At 39.4% G+C, this 21,727-nt stretch overlaps 1 protein-coding gene and 1 long non-coding RNA gene across 2 annotated transcripts; both read left to right on the top strand.

Annotated features, from left to right (window-relative positions):
- The first annotated feature begins 8,058 nt into the window (after positions 1 to 8,058).
- On the top strand, positions 8,059 to 10,601 carry FITM2 (fat storage inducing transmembrane protein 2). Its single transcript, XM_063297115.1, has 2 exons — positions 8,059 to 8,277; positions 9,974 to 10,601. Exons 1-2 carry the CDS (start codon positions 8,105 to 8,107, stop codon positions 10,584 to 10,586), a joined length of 786 nt encoding a protein of 261 aa, XP_063153185.1. The 5' UTR covers positions 8,059 to 8,104; the 3' UTR covers positions 10,587 to 10,601.
- Positions 10,602 to 11,780: 1,179 nt separating this feature from the next.
- On the top strand, positions 11,781 to 14,179 carry LOC134492936 (uncharacterized). The gene is made up of 2 exons (XR_010067534.1): positions 11,781 to 12,841; positions 13,018 to 14,179. It is a non-coding gene; the product is annotated as an uncharacterized LOC134492936 (long non-coding RNA).
- Positions 14,180 to 21,727: the final 7,548 nt, after the last annotated feature.

Here is a 21,727-nt window from a genome sequence, read left to right as displayed (position 1 = left end):
TATAAAATTTAATAAATGGAGAGAAAGCAACTTCCTTCACAACTTGATCTTGTCTCCAAGCAAAAATTTGATTTTTGACACAGAGACTGAGGGATTGTTGTTGTTTATACGTTTAGTTGCTTCCGACTCTTCGTGACTTCATGGACCAGCCCACGCCAGAGCTTCCTGTCAGTCGTCAACACCCCCAGCTCCCCCAGGGACGAGTCCGTCACCTCTAGAATATCATCCATCCACCTTGCCCTTGGTCGGCCCCTCTTCCTTTTGCCTTCCACTCTCCCTAGCATCAGCATCTTCTCCAGGGTGTCCTGTCTTCTCATTATGTGGCCAAAGTATTTCAGTTTTGCCTTTAATATCATTCCCTCAAGTGAGCAGTCTGGCTTTATTTCCTGGAGGATGGACTGGTTTGATCTTCTTGCAGTCCAAGGCACTCAGAATTTTCCTCCAACACCACAGTTCAAAAGCATTGATCTTCCTTCCCTCAGCCTTCCTTATGGTCCAGCTCTCGCAGCCATATGTTACTACAGGGAACACCATTGCTTTAACTATGCGGACCTTTGTTGTCAGTGTGATGTCTCTGAACTATTTTATCGAGATTCGTCATTGCTCTTCTCCCAAGGATTAAGCATCTTCTGGTTTCCTGACTGCAGTCAGCATCTGCAGTAATCTTCGCACCTAGAAATACAAAGTCTTTCACTGCTTCTACATTTTCTCCCTCTATTTGCCAGTTATCAATCAAGCTGATTGCCATAATCTTGGTTTTTTTGAGGTTTAGCTGCAAGCCAGCTTTTGCACTTTCTTCTTTCACCTTCATCATAAGGCTCCTCAGTTCCTCTTCACTTTCAGCCATCAAAGTGGTATCATCTGCATATCTGAGATTGTTAATGTTTCCTCCAGCGATTTTAACTCCAGCCTTGGATTCCTCAAGCCCAGCACGTCGCATGATGTGTTCTGCGTACAAGTTGAATAGGTAGGGTGAGAGTATACAGCCCTGCCGTACTCCTTTCCCAATCTTAAACCAGTCCATGGTTCCGTGGTCTGTTCTTACTGTTGCTACTTGGTCGTTATACAGGTTCTTCAGGAGGCATACAAGATGACTTGGTATCCCCATACCACTAAGAACCTGCCACAATTTGTTATGGTCCACACAGTCAAAGGCTTTAGAATAGTCAATAAAACAGAAATAGATGTTTTTCTGAAACTCCCTGGCTTTTTCCATTATCCAGCGGATATTGGCAATTTGGTCCCTAGTTCCTCTGCCTTTTCTAAACCCAGCTTGTACATCTGGCAATTCTCGCTCCATGAACTGCTGAAGTCTACCTTGCAGGATCTTGAGCATTACCTTACTGGCATGTGAAATGAGTGCCACTGTTCTATAGTTTGAACATTCTTTAGTGTTTCCCTTTTTTGGTATGGTGATATACGTTGATTTTTTCCAGTCTGATGGCCATTCTTGTGTTTTCCAAATTTGCTGGCATATAGCATGCATTACCTTGACAGCATCATCTTGCAAGGTTTTGAACAGTTCAGCTGGGATGCCGTCGTCTCCTGCTGCCTTGTTATTAGCAATGCTTCTTAAGGCCCATTCAACCTCACTCTTCAGGATGTCTGGCTCTAGCTCACTGACCACACCGTCAAAGCTATCCCTGATATTGTTATCTTTCCTATACAGGTCTTCTGTATATTCTTGCCACCTTTTCTTGATCTCTTCTTCTTCTGTTAGGTCCTTGCCATCTTTGTTTTTTATCATGCCCATTTTTGCCTGGAATTTACCTCCAATGTTTCTAATTTTCTGGAAGAGGTCTCTTGTCCTTCCTATTCTATTGTCTTCTTCCACTTCTGCGCATTGCTTGTTTAAAAATAATTCCTTATCTCTTCTGGCTAACCTCTGGAATTTTGCATTTAATTGGGCATATCTCCCCCTATCACTGTTGCCTTTTGCTTTCCTTCTTTCTTGGGCTACTTCTAGTGTCTGAGCAGACAGCCATTTTGCCTTCTTGGTTTTCTCTTTCTTTGGGGTGTATTTTGTTGCCGCCTCCTGAACAATGTTGCGAACTTCTGTCCATAGTTCTTCCGGGACCCTATCTACTAAGTCCAGTCCCTTAAATCTATTCTTCACCTCCACTGCATATTCCTTAGGAATATTAGTGAGCTCATATCTAGCTGATTTGTGGGTCTTCCCTAATCTCTTTAGTCTGATCCTAAATTGTGCAAGAAGAAGTTCGTGATCTGAACTACAGTCAGCTCCAGGTCTTGTTTTTACTGACTGTACAGATGTCCGCCACCTTTGGCTGCAAAGGATGTAGTCAATCTGATTTCGGTGTTGTCCATCTGGAGAAGTCCATGTATAAAGCCGTCTCTTAGGCTGTTGGAAGAGAGTGTTTGTTATGCAGAGTGAGTTGTCTTGGCAAAATTCTATCAGCCTATGTCCTGCTTTGTTTTGTTCTCCCAGGTCATGCTTACCTGTAATTCCAGGTGTCATTTGACTGCCCACCTTAGCATTCCAGTCTCCCGTGATGAAAATAACATCTCTTTTAGGTGTGTTGTCCAGTAGGTGCTGCAGATCCTCATAGAACTGCTCTACTTCAGCTTCTTCAGCATCTGTGGTTGGGGCGTATATTTGGATCACTGTGATGTTAGATGGCTTGCCCTGAATTCGAACTGAGATCGTTCTATCGTTTTTTGGATTGTATCCAAGCACTGCTTTAGCCACTTTACTATTAATCATGAAGGCTACTCCATTTCTTCTGTGGTCCTCTTGTCCACAGTAGTAGATCTTGTGGTCAGTTGATGTGAAGTGGCCCATTCCAGTCCATTTCAGTTCACTGACGCCCAAAATGTCTATCTTTAATCTTGACATCTCACCAATAACCACATCCAATTTGCCCTGGCTCATAGATCTTACATTCCAGGTTCCAATGGTGTGTTGATCCTTAGAACATCGGATTCGCCGTTCACCACCAGCACCGTCGGCCGCTAGCCGTCCTTTCGGCTTTGAGCTAGCTGCGTCATCACATCTGGGGCTAGTTGAACTCATCCTCTGTTCTTCCTCAGTAGCATTTTGACCATCTTCCAACCTGGGGGTCTCATCTTCCCATGGTATACTGACATATCTCTGGTTGTACTGATCCATTTAGTTTTCACGGCAAGAATACTGGGGTGGGTTGCCATTACCTTCCCCAGGGATCGCATTTAGTCTGACCTCTCTGTCATGACCTTCCTGTCTTGGGTGGCCCTTCACGGTTTAGCTCATGGCGTCATTGAGGTGCTCAAGCTCCAGCACCACGACAAGGTAACGATTCTTTACTGAAGAGACTGAGGGATAGGGCAGTTTAAATCCTTTAGAAGAGATTTTCAGAATGCACAGGAGATTGTCTTCAGCTTGCAAAGAAGCCAAATTACACAAGCCCAGAAAAAGATGTGGCTGCTTTAACAATTTAAAAAGAGGTGTTTTGTATACACCCCTACGTGTTCCAAAACATGCCCTTTGAAGGATTTGTACTGCTCAATTGGGAGGACCAGGAATAGAGAATTCAATGAGCCCAATGCCAAACCAGGATCTCTGAAAGGCTACAGCTTCTGAGCCAGTTCAGACGAGGATCTGCATCTCCATTAAGGCCCTCATACACCAGAGCTGAGGAATGGAGATGAATATATGTTTCTATGGAAACAATGTAGCTCTCAGGGTCAGCCTTATTTGCAAATTACACTGAACGTTTTAATAGAGTTAAATTTTATTATCTTAAATATTTCATTAGGATAAATGCTTCAAACATTAAAATCTCTTCTAGGAGCTTTAACACCTCTCCCCCCATTCATCTTGAATGTTATCTAAGTAGGAGCAGGCAACCCTTTGATACCAACAGCTGGAAGGCAACTGAGGACTACAAAGTGGGCACACATCACATTTGAGCAGAGTCAAGTCTTAGAATTCTTTATTTTTTAAATGTGACACCTATTTTAGTGCTTACGCTACAGTTCTTATGTATTTCCTACCTCAAAATGATGGGAATTGGTGCCGTCAATTTTCACCCATTATGTCCAGCAGGGATTTGTAGGACCACAGAAAGGAGACTTGGGGACTGCAGATTAACAACCGCTGATCTAAAACATCAGGATTTGTTATGTAATGAGTTGGTCCTTCATACTCTTTCTTATATATTGCCACGTTTAGCAAACAGAGATTTAAAATGCCTAAAAAAATCTAATAAGGGAAGTACATCATAAGCATCCAGCTGCTTAATTTTTGAGTGGAGATGAAGTGATTTTTATTTGTGAATGATTTACAGCAGTATAGATATGGATACAACACATAGATAGATGTTCCTCTGAACAAGATTCTTCCAAATTTGGCTTGACTCAGTAATTCCAGAGAAAACTAAAAAATGAATGTACAGTAGTTGTAAAATAGCACCACCTACTGGTTTCTATTGTACATTAACATAATTCTGAAGCTAACTACAGATCTTTCATCTATTGTTTCCCAATCAACTACATTACTATGTAACTAAAGTGGCAGCTCTAATTTGAAGTGTTCCTTTGAGATATAAAATCTTCGCCAGTGTTTATTCATTAGCCAGTAATTCGGAGAGTTTTAGTCTTAAAGATATTTGGAGAGCACTAGGTTTGGGGAAACTGCCTAGAAAGCTATCAGGTCGTTTGACAGACTGTACTTAGGAAAATGCATTGAGATCAGTCCTGATTTCTGGCTTATTAGAAATAGAGGTTAAGATGACAGAGCAGAGCTTTTTCAGCACTTGCTCTGCACATATGGAATTTGCTTGCCTTAGGAATTCAAGTGAATACCAACATTCCAAAATATATGTCAACCCGGTATAACATTATGTAATGAATTGTGTATGGGTATATATTGTCAAGATGGTTTTATGCCATGTACTTGTGTGGATGGACATGTCTAAAAGATGGAATACATGAGATCCCTCAAAGATTTGCTCAGGAGGATTTCAATGTATGCAGCAAGTAGGAAACATCAGAATGAAGACTCTGAAGAAGGCTTTGCAAGTTACAGTTCTCACAAATTCAGGGCTCCCCTTACTGAAGAACTCCACACACACACACACTCTCTCCAAATGAGGTACTCACTGTAAGATCCCCACCCCATCCCGGACCAGTCCCCTCTCCCCTCAGAACTACTGGCCAGTATCATGGCCAGTCATGTCACTTGGACTTGTAAAGGAATTCCAAACTGAACTGCTAAAGGAGCAATGGGGTGATGTGTATTACTTCTCAGGATTTCTCTATCTCTGGGTAGCCCCCTTCTAATGAATTAGTTGTCGTAGTTTGTCCTTCCTTGTTCACAGAAGCCAAAACACATTCCACCTCACCTCCTCCTCACCATTGAGATGGGAGTTATGATGGCAAGGCAGAGAGAGGTATAGAAGAGGAGAAGAGTCAAAGGTCAGAAGGAAATTATGGAAAACTAGACATATTTTCAGTGTGGGAAGATGTTGCTGATGAAAGGTTACAGGACTGATCTGAGCAAGTACAGACTTCGAAGTGTTTTTGGAGATCTAGGATGATGGTTTTAAAGGTAAAAGGAGTGTATTATTCAAGACATAGTACACCTGATAGACAGATACAAAACAGAGCAGGTAACAATTATTTCTGACAGAGTTTTGGGTGCATAACTTGGGGGGGGAGTTTCCAAATTTTGGGTGCACAATCCCCTTGGAGGGTAAAAAGAGACTGGGGCAATGTTGCTCACAAGCTGCCCTTTGATTTTAAAATAGTAACTGTATTTGCATCTGCTCAGTCCACCACTGCAGATTATAATGAAAAGATCTGACTTTTCAAACATTTGTGCTGCCACTTTGTGCAAATTAACATGAATGCAGATCATTTATTCCATATGCCAATCTTTTGTAATTTTGTTAGATTCCTTTTCAGCTTAGCTTTTACCATTGTTTTAAATAGTTTGCAGATACTTTATATAGTGATATTCTTATGTTCCTCCTAATACATTTCAGTGATACTCTAGCTGTTACTGAGGTACTCAATGAATGAATGCTTTGAGGAAACTCTCCATGAGAACTTCACAATTCAAGGTCAGTGGCCAACACTGTCATGTTTTCTAACTCTACACAGCAATTTAATCAGTTCAGTACCTGTTTACTCTTCAATAAATGAGATTGTTTTGGAAACGGTCCCAAATAACTGTGTGCATAACTGTTTTTCTATCAAAGAACAAAGGACATTTCTGAGGACTTCTGAAAAATAATTGTCGATGCCCACCAGACCGGAAAAGTTACAGAACTATTTCCAAAGAGTTTGGACTCCACCAGGCCACTGTTAGGCATATTGTGTGCACAAATGGAGGCAATTCAACACCACTCTTACCCTCCCCAGGAGTGGTCAACCAACTAAGAGCACACCAAGAGCAAGGCGTGTAATACTCCAAGCGGTCTCAAAGAAGCCCAGGATAACATCTAAGAACTAAAGGTCTCTCTTGCGCTGGTGAAAGTCAGTGTTCATGAGACCACCATTAGGAGAAAACTGAACAACAATGGTGTGCATGGCAGGGTTGCAAGGAGAAAGCCACTACTCTACAAAAAGAACATTGCTGCCCATCTACAGTTTGTGAAAGACCATGTGGGTAAGCCAGAATATTATTGGAAGAATGTTCTGTAACAGATGAGACCAGAATAGACCTTTTTGGTTTCAACGAAAAGGGTTACAGTATGTTTGGTGAAAGGCGAACACTACATTCCAGCATAAGAACCTTATTATCCAACTGGTGAAACGTGATGATGGCAGTATGATGGTTTGGGCCTGCTTTGCCATCATTGATGAAACTATGAATTCTGAATTGTACCAGCAAATTCTACAGGAAAATGTCTGGGTACCTGTCTATGAACTGAAGCTCAAGAAAAAGTGGGTCATGCGGCAAGACAACAAACCAAAACACACAGCATACGACCAAAGATTAATTAAAGTAGAAGAAAGCAAATGTTTTGGAATGGCCAAGTCAAAGACTCGACCTTAATCCTATAGCAATGTTGTGGAAGGACTTGAAACAGGTAGTTTATGCGAGGAAGCCCACCAATATTCATGAGTTGAAGCTATTCTGGAAGGAGGAATGGGCCAAATTCCTCCAAGCCAATGTGCAGCACTGATCAACAGTTATCAGAAACATTTAGTTGCAGTTATTAGTGCCCAAGGGGGACACACTAGTTTCTGAAAACAAATGTTCACATACTTTTGCCACATATAAATACATAGCTTTAGATCATTTTCCTCAATAAGTCAATGAACAAGTATAATGGTTTTGACTCATTTGTTGAATGGGGTTCTCTTTATCTAGTTTTAAGACATGTGTGGAGAACAGATCACATTTAGGGTCAAATGTATGCAGAAATATTGAAAATTCAAAAGGTTTCATAAACTTTTAAGCACCACTGTATCTGATGAGGAAAAATATAGGAATACCTAAAAAGAGAAGCAAATACCTTATAATGAAACATGCTGTAGTCCCTTCTGGAGCTAACCTGATGGCCAATATCAAACTTTAGTTTGAAAAGGCTTCAATCCAATGTGCGCTTTTTTAAAGAACAAAAGCCATTGAACACAGTGTGGCTTCCTTCGAAGTAAACGCAAACAGGATTAGCCTGTTCCAAAATCCTTCAAGAAGCCATGTAGCCGAGATTAAAAGGATATAATTTTAAAGCACCCCTCATTTTTTATTTAAGCTTCCTTGTATAATCCATTCAAACTCTGAACGCGCTGAGAGTCGTAATACCTCGAAAGGCCCCACACCAGAATGGCCAATCAAGCCCACATCACAAGGGAGCGCCACGTAACTTCTACCACGCAGCCGCAGTCGGAAGGCGGCGAACGTTAAGCCCTACCGCCTGGGAAGAACGGGCAAGCCTCGTGAAATTTGCACAGACACGCATGTGCACTCTATCCAACTCGTCTCGACCCCTTCCGGAGCGTTGCAGTAGCTTTTGGCGAAGGAGGGACAGAGGCTGGGATTGGAGGCGGAGCTGGTGACGTGAGTGTCGACGGAATACTACGGCTGGGAGTTCAGTGCCGCCAGTAAGCGATTTCTCCTTCGCCGCGGTCGCGCAGCGCTATCCGGCTCTCTGTCATGGAGTTTGTGGACCAGGCCACGCGCTTCTTTCTGCCTTACTTGACCCACTGTTCGGTGCGGCGGATGATGCCGTGGGCATTGATGGGCTTCATGGTGACCGGATCCCTCGTTAAAGAATTAGTGCCGCTGGCTGCTACTTACCTGAGTGACAAGCGCAACGCGCTCAACATGTGAGGGGCTTGCTCTGACTCTTGCGTTCTGGGCGTTGGAGGAGGGAGGAGGAGGAGGAGGAGGAACGGGGATCTGGGGGGCAGGGCCTCGCTTGCAGCGGGGACACCCGAACTGCAGGAAGCGGCTGGCAGCGGGGGAAAGTGTAGGGGGCTTGCTGCAGGGCGTTGACGGAATGTGAGGACTTCGAATGGGGGCCTGTGGGCCAGAAGAGCCTTGCTGTCCTGTAAATTAGGCTGAGGGTCTCTCTCTCTCTCTCTTTCCCTCTATATATCTATGTCTGTCTGTCTGTCTATATCGGAGCCACATTTCTAACCTGCTTCCCAAGTTTGTAGTTTGGGAAAGGGCCAATGAGGCTATGGAGTCTACTTCCATTAATGTCTTAACTAAATCCTGCTCAGTGAGGGAATTAAGGTTAAGACATTGCAACATATAATTGTTCAGCTTCTGCCTGAGCACATCCAGTAAAAGGGACCTCATTGTCCTTACTGGGTAATTGGTTCCACAGACTAACGGATCTTCACTTTTTCTGAACTGTGGGAAGAATATGTTGTAACAAGTATACTAATTTAATAAAGTAAGGTTAATTACTAGTCTGGAGAGTAGTAACCAAGTATTGAATTGCAATCCTGTAAAAACTAGGTCGTTGTCTCTCAAATTTAAGCAAGGTAAGTTCTTAGAAGGGAGATCACCAGAAAAATCCCATGGTTTAGGTAAGAATAGGAAGTTGAAAAACATCTTAGAAGAGGGTAGTGGCAAATGACTTCAGTATTGTTACTAAGAAAACTACAGGTGTGTGGCTACAAAATCACCAAGATTGAAGTTCAACTCGAGATTTTATTTTTACTAAATTACTAATCTGTTTAACTCAACCAAAAGTAAACCAAACAAACTTTGTTAAGTTTGTAAGGGTAGCATGGACTTTTTAAAAATCTGTTCAATCATGTTCAATTCTTGGAGACTGCCTGGAGAAGTCCCTGCAGTTTTCTTGGCAGGTTTTTCAGAAGTGGTTTGCCGTTGCCTCCTTCCTAGGGGTGAGAGAAAGTGACTGGCCCAAGGTCACCCAGCTGGCTTTGTGCCTAAGGTAGGACTAGAACTCACAGTCTCCTGCTTTCTAGCCTGGTGCCTTAACCACTACACCAAACTAGGAGGAAGTAAATATGGCTGATCTGGGAAGCCATTTTGGTATTATTTATTATGTGAAAGTCTTAAACTGCATGGAAGCTCAGCCTGTCAGTTTAATGTTTAGAAATTTCTTTGCTTCTTTCTTACTCCTTCTGAGGAATATTTTCTTATGAAATTTGAAATGTGACTAGATTGTATTTTAGGGAAAGTTTTTAGTTCCCATGTAGTTACCTAAAAGGTTAAGTCATTCCTCAGCCAATCTTATTACAACTGTCGTTTGCTGATTACAACCATAGTTACCCTCAGCCAATATACCACTGTAGCTGAGAGTAATAGGAACTGTAATTGGACATTATTAAAAGGTGCTAAATTGGACCTTAACATTTTACATTTCTCCTTAGATCCTAGACATTGCTTTAGATGAAATCAAATGTTGACTCTCCCATTACGGGGTTTGTAAGTATGGGTGCAAGATTCCCCCTAACAGATACAGAAATTAATCAGGATGGATGTAGATTACATGATTTAGTAACCTATATTGCCTGGCACTCACTATATTTTTCTCTCTGACAGCTATTTTGTGAAATTTGCTTGGGCTTGGACATTCTGTCTGCTGTTGCCATTCATCTCTATCACCAACTACCATGTCATCCAGAATATTTTGCCTGTACTTTTACGACTTGTCACACTGTTGGTTGGCACTATCATTTGGTATACATGCACAAGTGTATTTTTGCTCATTCAGGCCTTCACAGGCAGTTGTTACAAATCATCATCCCTTGATGTAGTGACTCAAGAACATTCCAACAAGCTACAGTGCCTACAAGCTGGTGGGATATGGCAAAATTTTGATATCTCGGGACATTCCTTCCTCCTTTCATATTGTGTTCTAATGATTCTAGAAGAGATGGCTGTGATGCCCAGTGTGAAAACCTTTCAAGGCACCAGACTGCACACAGTGGTGAACAGTTTATTCTTAGCACTGACTTGTTTGGCCTTTATCTGGCTTTTTATGTTATTTACCACTGCTGTATATTTCCATAATTTTTGGGATAAGATTTTTGGCACTTCGGTGGGCCTCTCTGCTTGGTATGGAACATACAGGTTTTGGTACCTGTCACCTTTATCTCCTGGACTTCCTCCCAAAAGAACACTTTATTTCTCAAAGTCTAATCGTAGGCTATAAAATCAGTTTGTGGATCATATTCTCTTTTAAAGAATATTCATTTTTGATTATCTAAATTTGTTTCTCAAAGTCTAATCATAGGCTACAAGATCAGTTTATGGATCAGATTCTGTTTTAAAGAATATTCATTTTTAATTATCTAAATTTTAAGACAACTATTAATATGAATAGTTAAAGTGAGTGGCAAAAGACCAAATACTGTTTGCATTCTGAGTTTGTGGTATAGTCCTTGAGAGTGCTTGATATATTAATAATATCAAGACATTGTTAATCTTGGCTAACTGAATGGAAACTGTTGACTGGATTGGTATTAGAATAACCAGAGAGGAAAATATTCCTCTTAAAAATCCTTCAAATTTTATAGACAAAAATGCACTTAGTTACAAAACTCATTTGCATTTTTATTACAAAAATGTAGGATCCAATAAGTGGACGCATTTTTGGTTTGTTTAGATAAATTGGCCAAGGTCATACCTTATTTGAGGGTCTGACAATTAACAAAATGATAGATACTTAAACATTTTGTCTTGAAGTATCTTGCTTGGAGTCAGGGACAGAGCTTGATGCAGAACAAAGTTTTCTTTGAGTTTGATTTAAATATGTACATTAATACAAAAAAGGATAGCCAGATTAATTTTATGGTATTTAGTGCCATAGGTAGATTTTGGATTTAAATCAACTTTCCCCACCATTCTGTTTATTCCACCACTCAACTTTGTTCAGACAAAATGGCTTGCATCATCCAGCCTTTGTTCTAGAATTTATCTGACTTAGAATCTTTAGAATATATTAATATGTCATGTCATGTCTTTGGCAACATGGTATCCCTGAATGTTACAAAATGCTTTATATTTGTAATCGGAGCTATCCTGTTACAGCAGGGTGTTGCTTGCAGGATTGTAGCTTTCACATTCTCTACTCTTCTAATTCTTAAATATGGCGGTTAGGAAATCTACAGCAATGTTACAGTTTATTACAGCAATGTTACAGTTTATTGTTTATGGGAGTCATATATTTTTTATTTTTATTTATTTATAAATTTATTCACCGCCCATCTCCCCCTCATGGGGGACTCTATATAAAATGCTATTTATATTGGTTCCTACAGCCATCCTTCACAACAGGAAAAAATAATTCCTAAATAATCTTATTTAAGAACTTTTTATTTTGTTTAGGTTCATTGGATACTTTGACCTTTCTCTCCATTACACAAGCTTAAAATGTTAATATATTTGTGTTGATTGTGTTTTCTACAGTTTTGCATTTTGACTAATGGTATTATACTACAAGTGCAATGATTTTTAACCTATTTGAAAAATAATTCAGTTTTAATGAATGTTGATGCTTTATATGTTTTATTCAGTCTACTTTTTTGGGTGTGCTCCTGCTATACATTTAATAGTCAAAGCTGCATAGTTTGCAGCTACTAAGCTAAAGTGGGCACCTTTTTTTGGCTCAGACAGCACTTCGTTTTTTATTTTTATTTTTGGTCTCCAAGGGCATGACAGACATGAATTGATACCACTGGAGGCACTAGCTCTGAAAATTGTTGCTGTCTTTGTGTCTGTCTGTTTTGTTTTTTAAGATTTGGAGGCATTTTTAGATGGGAAGTGTTAGAGTCTTGTGGAGGCCTAGCACACCCGTGTTTACTTCCCCCAGAAATAGATATTACACAGCTAAAAGTCAGCAATTTGTTGCTGGATTTCAGCCATCTTGGGAGTCTCTGGAGCTGTAAAAATGTGGTTGTAGGTGATTTGCTCACCTTTGTGCAAATTTCTCAGTCTTGTAATTGTCTTAACAAAAATTGCTAACTCAGCTCCAGAGCTTTCAGGTATGGATGTGATCGTAATATTACACTAAAAGGTTTGAAGTCTTCATCTTAATTGTATTACCCACAAAGTTCAGGATTTTGTAGTTAATTTAATAGGCGTGCCATTTGAAGTGCCTTTGAATTTCATGGTGCCTCTAAGTATGCCCTAAGACAGTTACTTCCAAAGTAATCCAGTGGGGTTTATGTGGGCCATCTGTTTAAGGACAATATTCTTTTAGCACTTCCCTGGTTTAAACCTCCTATGTAATTTTTAACATTCTCTCTACTTAAATGGTTCCTTAAGGAAAAGAACTGTAAAAAAAAAAAATAGGTACACGTTAGAGGTATATAAAATGCATTGATGAATTACACCCTCATATTTAGGATTATGCTACTTGTCCCTTGTAGAATCACAACAGCTTGCCTATGCCACATTTAAACTTCTGTATTTATTTATTTATTTATTTATTTATTTTATCTAATTTATCCCCGCCCATCTCCTCCCGTCGGAGGCCTCTGGGCGGTTTACAACAAATGATTAAAACCATCAGAATAATAAAATACAATAAAAATACTATAAATAGAAATAAAAATAAAGAATAAAAATCCAAGCGATGAAAGCGATTATACATGACAGTTGGTTCATATAACACTATTTCCAACATGGGAGAAAAAAGTTATCTCAGACTCAGCTTTATGCCTATCCATTAACCAAGAACAAAGAGCAGCTAAGCAATTGTCCATATATATGCAGTCGGGTGATTATGAAGAGATGAAAAGGTATAAGAATAACCACACTGTCATATGAAAGTTGGACTTCTATGGAGGTAGAAATCCAAAACCAGTGGTATATATCAGTGGGATTGGAAATAGACCTAGTTTAAATTACCAGTATTGTTTTTGTTGTAAGCTCTTTTGGAGATCTTTCTGCGATGAAAAGATAAACAGCAGACCTTCATGAACCGAGCTACATAGGTATATGAGGCGCAGCCTGTATGACTGGCAACACCTCTTCCAATCAGTCAGATTACTTTCATGGCTGCTGTAATTCTTTCACAGCCAAAGTCACATTGAGCATTCTGATATGCAAATTGGCTCCCTGATGGGATGTAGTGAAGAATTAGTGAATTCTTCAGCAATTCCTTACATGTTTCCGCTGGCTGAGATTTTTCTGGGCGGTGCTATACGCAGTAAGCTTACATAAAGTATATTTGCTATAATGTTTTTCATATTACTTAAGCACTGTTTTTTACTGTTGTTTAAGGAAGGCAGTGAAATCTGTCTATACATGCATACGTTTTACAGATGGGTACGTTTTGTGAGTTGAGTATGATGTATCAACGTTACTGTATATGAAAATGTTCTATAAAAAATTCTGACTCTGTGTAACAGTTTTTTTTGTATAATACTTGATGTCAGTTTTGTTGTCATGAATGAACAAATCTAATTCACCTTCAATCGATGCAATAACCAATTGTCTCTCCAGTGGTTTTGGTTCCTTATATTTTTGACTAAACTGCTTACGTTGCCAGTCACATTACAGTAATGCCCTAATCCAAAACATATATTTTACTAAATCTTATTTATTTCTGTAGGATTTTGTCATACATAAATGATGAGAGGTATATGGTCTAAACTTTAAGGAGCATTGCTTTTCCTCCCCTACTTCAAAGGTAATTTGGGCTATGATGCTATTTTTGTTGTGTTTTGCTAACTCTGGTGGAGAGCAGATTAACCTGTCCTTCCTGAAGTGGGCAAACAAAGTAAAGCTCTTGGTATCTCATGACTATAGTGTCAAACTTCATTTTAGCTATCTTTCCTGTGTTAATAAAGCTGCATATGGTTGGTTTGACTTCCAGAGCATAAGTGGGAACGTCTATTGTGCAGACTTGGCCATGAAAATCAGTTTCAAGTTTGCCATTGGTATTTCAAGGATGTCAGCTCTATTCTGTTTTGGGTTTTTTTAGTAATCACATTAACATTTTATTTATTTAAAATGTAGGTCATGCTTTATTATTTTAGCAGCAGGGATTCTAGAAATGCTCAAAATATCAATACCAGAACAAATACTTTTGAATTAATATAGATGATTTCGTAGGAATGCATTGAGTTGATTTCCAGTACAAACCCTGGAAAGAATGTTGTATACTTAATCTGTCACACTTAACTTGAGCATGATCCTAATTATAGCAAGTTGAAAATACTTCTATTTGACTTTGTCTTAGAATTACGGGGAAATCTCACAGTAAATATTTGGGTGAACAGATTGTAGGAATCCAAAAGTAGAAAAGTATTAATGATAAGAAAGCTGGGGTGAACATGTAACACTGGTTTTGCAGACCCCACATTAGTTAATGGGTTTCTGAGTCTAATTTAAGGTGCTGATTTTGACCTATAAAGCCATTCATGGCTTGGCACCTGGATACCTTCAGGATTACCTTCTCCAGCCAGCTTTGGCCCAACCAATTAGACCTAATGGGAAACGCTGAAAATCCCATACTTTTGGAAATTTTGGGGGTTGCTATTGTGCTGACATTGTGGAACAGCCTTACTGTGGAGATCAGGCTGGCTCTTTGAAAAGCTTTTAAACATCAAGCTGATTTAGAGATCATTCCCGTGATCTGATCTGACTTGTAGTTGCCATCTTTTCATTTTGTTTGTATTCTTGCAGTGTTGTTGGGTTTTTATTTTTGTATAGGCTTGTTTTATTTTTTTTCCCCCTATGTGAACTGCCAGTGTCATTTCAATTACAGTGGCATAGAAATATGTTAAATAAATAAATGAATAAATATCTAGTTTTCTGGGTATTTTTGATAGTATACAGTTTTGGACCAGAATGTTTGTCTGTCTGCTTTTCTTTGAAGAAAATGTGCAGTATACACTTACAAACACAGGTTCCATACAATTGCTTTCTCAATAAAGAGAACAGTAACGTTTGGAATAACCACCCACTTTATCAACAGGCTAATACATTTTTTAGTTTTGCTATAGAGCGGGGCCATATTCAGTAAGCTGTTCAAATGCTGGATTATTTTTTCCTGTGTCTTCGATTGCTTTGCATTGGGTAAATCCAGTTAGCTTATTTATCGTATTATGTGATCACAATTTGTGAAATGCAGGGTAGCGAGTCTTTGGTTCAAGCCCAAGGTTCTCTCTCGTTTCTTTGTTGTATGGGAGTTTTTTATACTGTCTTTTTACCAGTAAAGTACTGTACAACTTAATTCACCTCAAGAATGGAATAATGCAACCATTTTAAGAAAGTAGAAATGTTGGATTTACCAGTCTTAAAAGCATCTGATTTTTTAAAAGTGTAGTTTAAAAAGAAATACTATTTTATACTGATCAATGCTGGTAGGAAATATTATGATAGTATTGGGTGGAATAATTTTCTCATTAAAATGAACTCTGCAATGTTGTATCACTTGCATTTGTGCAGTTTCTGTTTTTGTGAATTTAAAAGTTTTGAGATGAGCAAGACAACCCTGAAAAATATTAGCAAATTTATCCAGTCAGAAGAATAACATCCATACTTTGGTACGGTAATAATAAATGTGAGAAAAACTGTAGGTGCAGAAAACTGGAAAAATTGCTAGAAAAGGCAACCCATTTAAGGAAGAAGGAATAGCTAAAGAGTACTCCAACTCCTATATTTTGCTACAGGTCTCCCTACTTTTCTTCTAATACACCCTTTTAGCTCCAATTGATCATATGAATTATTTTTAGGACTCAGATATCCACTTCCTCCCCATCCTTCAGATAATCCACTTCCTCCCCATCCTCTTCATCTGAAGACATGTCCAGCAGTGCGATAACAGATACCTATTAAGGAATAGCTCCAGTTGAAGGAAAATTCTGAGTAAAGTATGTATATTATGGGGCTTTATCTTTTGTTTTTAAGTGTTTAGTTGGAACTGGTGGTTAAAAGAGTCCCACATGAGGGGGAGATGGGCGGTGAATAAATTTATAAATAAATAAAAAGATCCTTTCAATATTAGAATAGGCAGCATTGGACACTTGGGATATACTTTACATCACTGTTCTAACACTGAATAAAAATACATAGCGGTCAGCGTCAAATTGGTGAGTCACTTGGCAAGTGGGTCGCCACATAGACTCAACTGATTGTGCCTTCAACTGTCCTGTTCTAATACAAAGGTCCAACTGATACAAAGTAATTGTTTTGATGCAGCAGAAGGAGGTTTTCTACAACTGGGTTGTAACTCCCAAGGAGGCCTTATTCAAAATTATGGCAGTCTGGAGCAAGGTCAGCCAGGAAGTAATGATCTGTTAGGCTACCAAATCAGAAATTATTTGGTACTTTATATATGAAAATAGCATTTTGAATTGAGTTCACTTTGGGGAAGCTTAAGAATTGGTGTTTCATAGTGATTGCCTGGAATCTCTGTGTTCACATTTTGTCTAACTATAACTTAAGTGGATCAAATCAGCATAACTAGTGAGGAATACTGAGGTTCATCAAAACTTGAGCTCCTACAACTTCACCCCTGTCAAAGCAAACAGCGCTTTCATGGCTACATTTTGCACAAGCTTCAACCGACACTGGAGTGATTTAAGCATTTAAGGGAGTATTCAAGAGCATCGATCATTCATGGGGAAGCTACACCTTGCCCCTTTGTGCTATTGAAATGCCTTCTTTCACCATGGGCAAAGGGGTGGGATTTGTGAATTGGAAATCTTTGTCCAATCTTTAGTTGGCTGGGGATGTGATAAATATTTATAGGCTATGTTTTAATGAGCATCTACATATCAAAGCAGCTGTGAACCAGCATGCATCCTATTCAGTCTACACTACAGCCCTGGCCATTTGTGCAGAACTGCTACTGAGCTTTGTTTTAAAGCAGGATATACTGTACAGCATTTAAAGCAGGATATACTGTACAGCATGAGAAGACAGGACAGCCTGGAGAAGATGTTGATGCTAGGGAGAGTGGAAGGCAAAAGGAAGAGGCGCCGACCAAGGGCAAGATGGATGGATGATATTCTAGAGGTGACGGACTTGTCCCTGGGGGAGCTGGGGGTGTTGACGACTGACAGGAAGCTCTGGCGTGGGCTGGTCCATGAAGTCATGAAGAGTCGGAAGTGACTAAACGAATAAACAACAACATACTGTACAGCATCTGGGGGACCAAGAGTTACACTTGGCCTAAGTGGTATGGCAGGGGCCACACTACAAAAAAATAAAAATAAGAGAATAAAAACTAATGTAGATTTAACAAAACAGTAAAGTTAATATGATTAATTAAATGTGGGATTTGTCATGCATTTAATAATTTGTTTTCCAGCATGTTAAAGAGTATAAGTTGATGGCACTCTTTGAAGGTGTTCTGGTTATGGCATCAAAGGTTTTGTGTATCCTTGTATTAAATGAATTTCTAATAGGAAAAAAGAAAAGCCCTATCTCCATATAATTTTTCAAAACTAAACAGTATGAATTGGCATTAGGACATTCATATGTGTCCCTTGTATTATTGCATAAACTAATTAGTTCCAAGATTCCTTTAAATGTTCATTGTGGTCAGTTTGAAGATTACTATGTGTATGGAACTGTTTGATTTCCACATCTGAAACCTTTCTCCTCAGCTGGGGGTGACAGCATGGGCAGGAAAAAGCTTTCAGTTGAATGATCATATCAATTGAAGCAAATATTTGTAGCTCAGGGTTGAACTGTGGAGTCTTTGGTGCTCTCTGAGCCTTGTTGTTTTCTTGCAGACATTTCATTGCCAGACTAGGCAACATCTTCAGTGTGAAGGAGTGGGCCTTGCTCTCAGTTTATATACCGTGGCTTGCCCTGCTTGTGTTGGTGGGGGTGTTGTTCTCTCCTTGAGAGTTCTTTGTTTGGGCTGTTGTTTGCTGCTTGGTTGATTGCCTGAGTTGATAGTTCCTTGATTAGGGTGTATTGTGCTGTTCGATGGTTCATCTGGTGTTGATCCTAGTGTTGATTTTTGCATATCTGGGTGTGGATTGCTGTCGAGGAGGTGTTCTGGTCTTTTGGCTTTTCTATTGTCTCTTTTGAATGGTATGTACATGTTGTTTACCTCTATGTGTCTGTTGATGGCTGCTTGGTCTGAGTGCCAGGCTTCCAGGAATTCTCTGGCGTTTTTGGATTTGGCTTGGTTTAGGATACTCACAGTTTCCCAGTTGAAACTATGGTTGAGTCTGTCCATGTGTTGTGAGATTAAGGAGTTCTCATCATTTCTTCTGACTGGTAGTTGGTGTTCGTGAATGCGCTCTGCTAGTCTTCTGCCTGTCTGTCCTACATAGTGGCTGTTACAGTCTTTGCATCGTATGTTGTAAATAACTCCTGTTTTTTCTTCTTGGGCTACTGGGTCTTTTCATTTGCTTAATATGTTTTGAAGAGTTTTAGTTGGTTTATGTGGTTGTAACAGTCTGTTGGTGGTTTCTGAGATGTTTCTGATGTATGGCAGTGTTATCCTTTTCATAGTTTCCGTTGGTTGGGTTGTAGTGGGTTGAGCAGTGAGGCACTTTTTGATATAGTTGAGCGGGTATCCATTTTGTTGGAAGATGCTGTGCAGATGTTCTGTTTCTTTTTTCTGGTGTTCTGGGTTGCTGCAGTGTGTAAGTGCTCGTCTGAATAATGTTCTTAAGCAGCTTCTCTTGTGGGAGGTTGGATTGTTACTTTGGTAGCGGAGCACTTGGTTGGTGTGGGTAGCTTTCCTGTAGACTTGTGTTTCTAACTTACCATCATTTCCTCTACTGATGAGGATGTCCAGGAATGGTAGTGAGTTGTTGTTTTCTTCCTCCCTTATTCCATTAAAGATGTTATTGATGATTTTGTGGGTTTCTTCCAGTTGTTTCTTTTGTATTATGACAAAAGTGTCACCTACATACCGGATCCATACTTTGGGCTGTATGTGTGGGAGTGCTATCCTTTCCAGACGCTGCATTACAATCTCTGCTATAAGTCCTGAAATTGGTGATTTTTCCATCAAACTGGAAGTAGGTTGTAAGGCAGAGGTTGATGAGGTCCATTATCCTGGGTATTTCTATTTTGGTGTATTTGGCTAGGAATGATTTAGCTAGGAATTTGGCTAGGAATGATCATAATTGTGCAATTTTTAATAATACCTGCGGTATGGTGCAACTGCAGATGGATCTAGTTCAGTGCTTTTGAAGCCACTGTTTATGGCTCTCATCTGTAACTGAAACACAGGCATGTCACTACACAGCAAACTATACAGTGGTAGTAAATTAACATATCTCTTGCAGCTGTAATAATACATGCTATTTACAAGGATACTAAAGATTTAATGCACCTAAGGTTCAGGATAATGGGAGCTAATTCATTCTATCTGGAATTAAGTTGGATGAGAAAGGCTGATCTATGTTAAGTGCTAACAATTCAGTTGAAGAGAATATGCTAACAATTCCTCAGAAATGCAGATGAAGGTCTTTCCCAATATCTCTTGAAGATCCCTTGGACTGAATTTATGTCTTCTTAATTTGAAAAACCTTCTTTGTCACTGAGCAGAGTATCAACACTATCTTCCCAATCATCCCTACAGCAACTGTTTAGCAAACATTTATTTATCTTCAAGATAATCTTCAAGCTTTGCAAATGGTGGTATTTAACTCTGAAAGGAAGCTGCTTGATTTTTAAAAAGCATCTAAGCAGTATTCTTTGTCCATCACTGAAAACAAAAAAATCTATATCCATAAGTAAAATCTATACTCTTTCAGAATTCAAAGTAAAAAAGAAAACGTATCTGGCTTTAGCCTTGTATAACATGTAACTACCCGTAGCTATATCCAGAAAGAAAATGACTGTATGGGATAAATATGAAGCAGCATCCCAAACTGAGGCTCCCTATATGTCAAGGGTTTACCGTTACGTTCACAAGCAGCAAAGCAAACATCTGGATGGAAATTCTGGGAGTTTAGTCTGGCATACCTGGAAGATAACAGATTGGATGTGGCTCTTCTAAACCCAGAGAAATGGTATATGTACATAGCCAGTTTAATGTGCTATCCATTCTGTAAGGTGTCTCAAAGCATGCCAGTATACATTTGCTTTGTCCCCGCACCTAGCTTTACTCTCTCTCAATAAGAAGCAGTCTAGAGCATGTGAAGGGATCCTTCAAGATCAATTTGTCCAAAATCTTTAAAGCTGGATTTGAGTTATCATGTAGCTATCTTATTTTTCTGTCCTCCTTGTAGAATCTAAGAAATGGGCAGTCTTTTCGTGGTCAGGTGCCATACTCTGAGGATGAAAGTGTATAGCAAATATAAAGTCATACATGTACAAAATAGGGACCCAGTTTGTTTACTGCTTCATGAGTAGCATGGTAAAAACTTTTTTAATTGTTTGTTCCCACCACCATCATAATATATTTTAGTTCCAGATCTAAAGGGATAAAACTAAAGAAGATTGTAAGATCTGGGGCTAAAGCCATGTTTGCCATTGTTGGAACAATCTTCCCCTAAGATCCCATCAAAATTATGTGGCAATTATTCATGACAGCCAACTGCCTATTATATTTATTAAAATGCTCGTTCATTGTAATGCTGTTAAAACAATCCTGAAAAACAGTTTGGCCTTCACCGTTTCTATGAATTGGACCAAGAACTCATCACGGTCAGAGAAGATTGTAGGTTCTTTTGACTTGCCACTTAGCTCTATATGTCCTTTGCATCATAAATCTTACCATGGGAGATTAAGAAATCTCAAACACATATATATGCCAAAGAGGAATTTAACTGATATTTTCATCTATGTTTACAGATAGTGGAACAATAAAACTGAAAATATTTCTAAATCAAAAAGTCCTAACAGGGAGTGATAAGCCCTGGTATGGAGCAACTTCACTTCTTTGCAACCACCATCCCAACCCTGGAATGCACTACAGCTTCTCAAGCCTTCCAGCCAACATCTCTGTCATAAATCCTGCTGGCAACCTTCCCAAATTTCTTAGTTTACTCCTCTGATTTTCCTAACATGCTGTGCCTGCAACAGATCAAGCAACAACATCTGCAGTCAGAGAGGTGGATCAGAGGCAGAGGTTGAGCCAGGGCATTGCAGTGTTGGTTTGATGCAAGATCTGTCTCTCTTCCCTCCCTCTTCACCCCCACCCCATTTATTTCTTTAATTTTCTTTACAGTATTTGTAAGCTGCCACAATCAACTGAGACTCTGGGCAGCTAATAACTAAGTGAAATAAGACAATTGTCCAAATATGAACAACAGTATCATATATGCCCAAGATAAGCACCCACAATCAATTCCAGCTGAATGTTCATGATAATAATATGGATTTAATTGCCTTTGGGAGAGTGTGCACATGGGGGCCACAACC

The sequence above is a fragment of the Candoia aspera genome, chromosome 3 (assembly GCF_035149785.1).
Source record: "Candoia aspera isolate rCanAsp1 chromosome 3, rCanAsp1.hap2, whole genome shotgun sequence".
NCBI lineage: Eukaryota > Metazoa > Chordata > Lepidosauria > Squamata > Boidae > Candoia > Candoia aspera.
The sequence above is the reverse complement of the archived record's forward strand: the minus strand, read 5'-3'. Positions and strand labels throughout refer to the sequence as shown.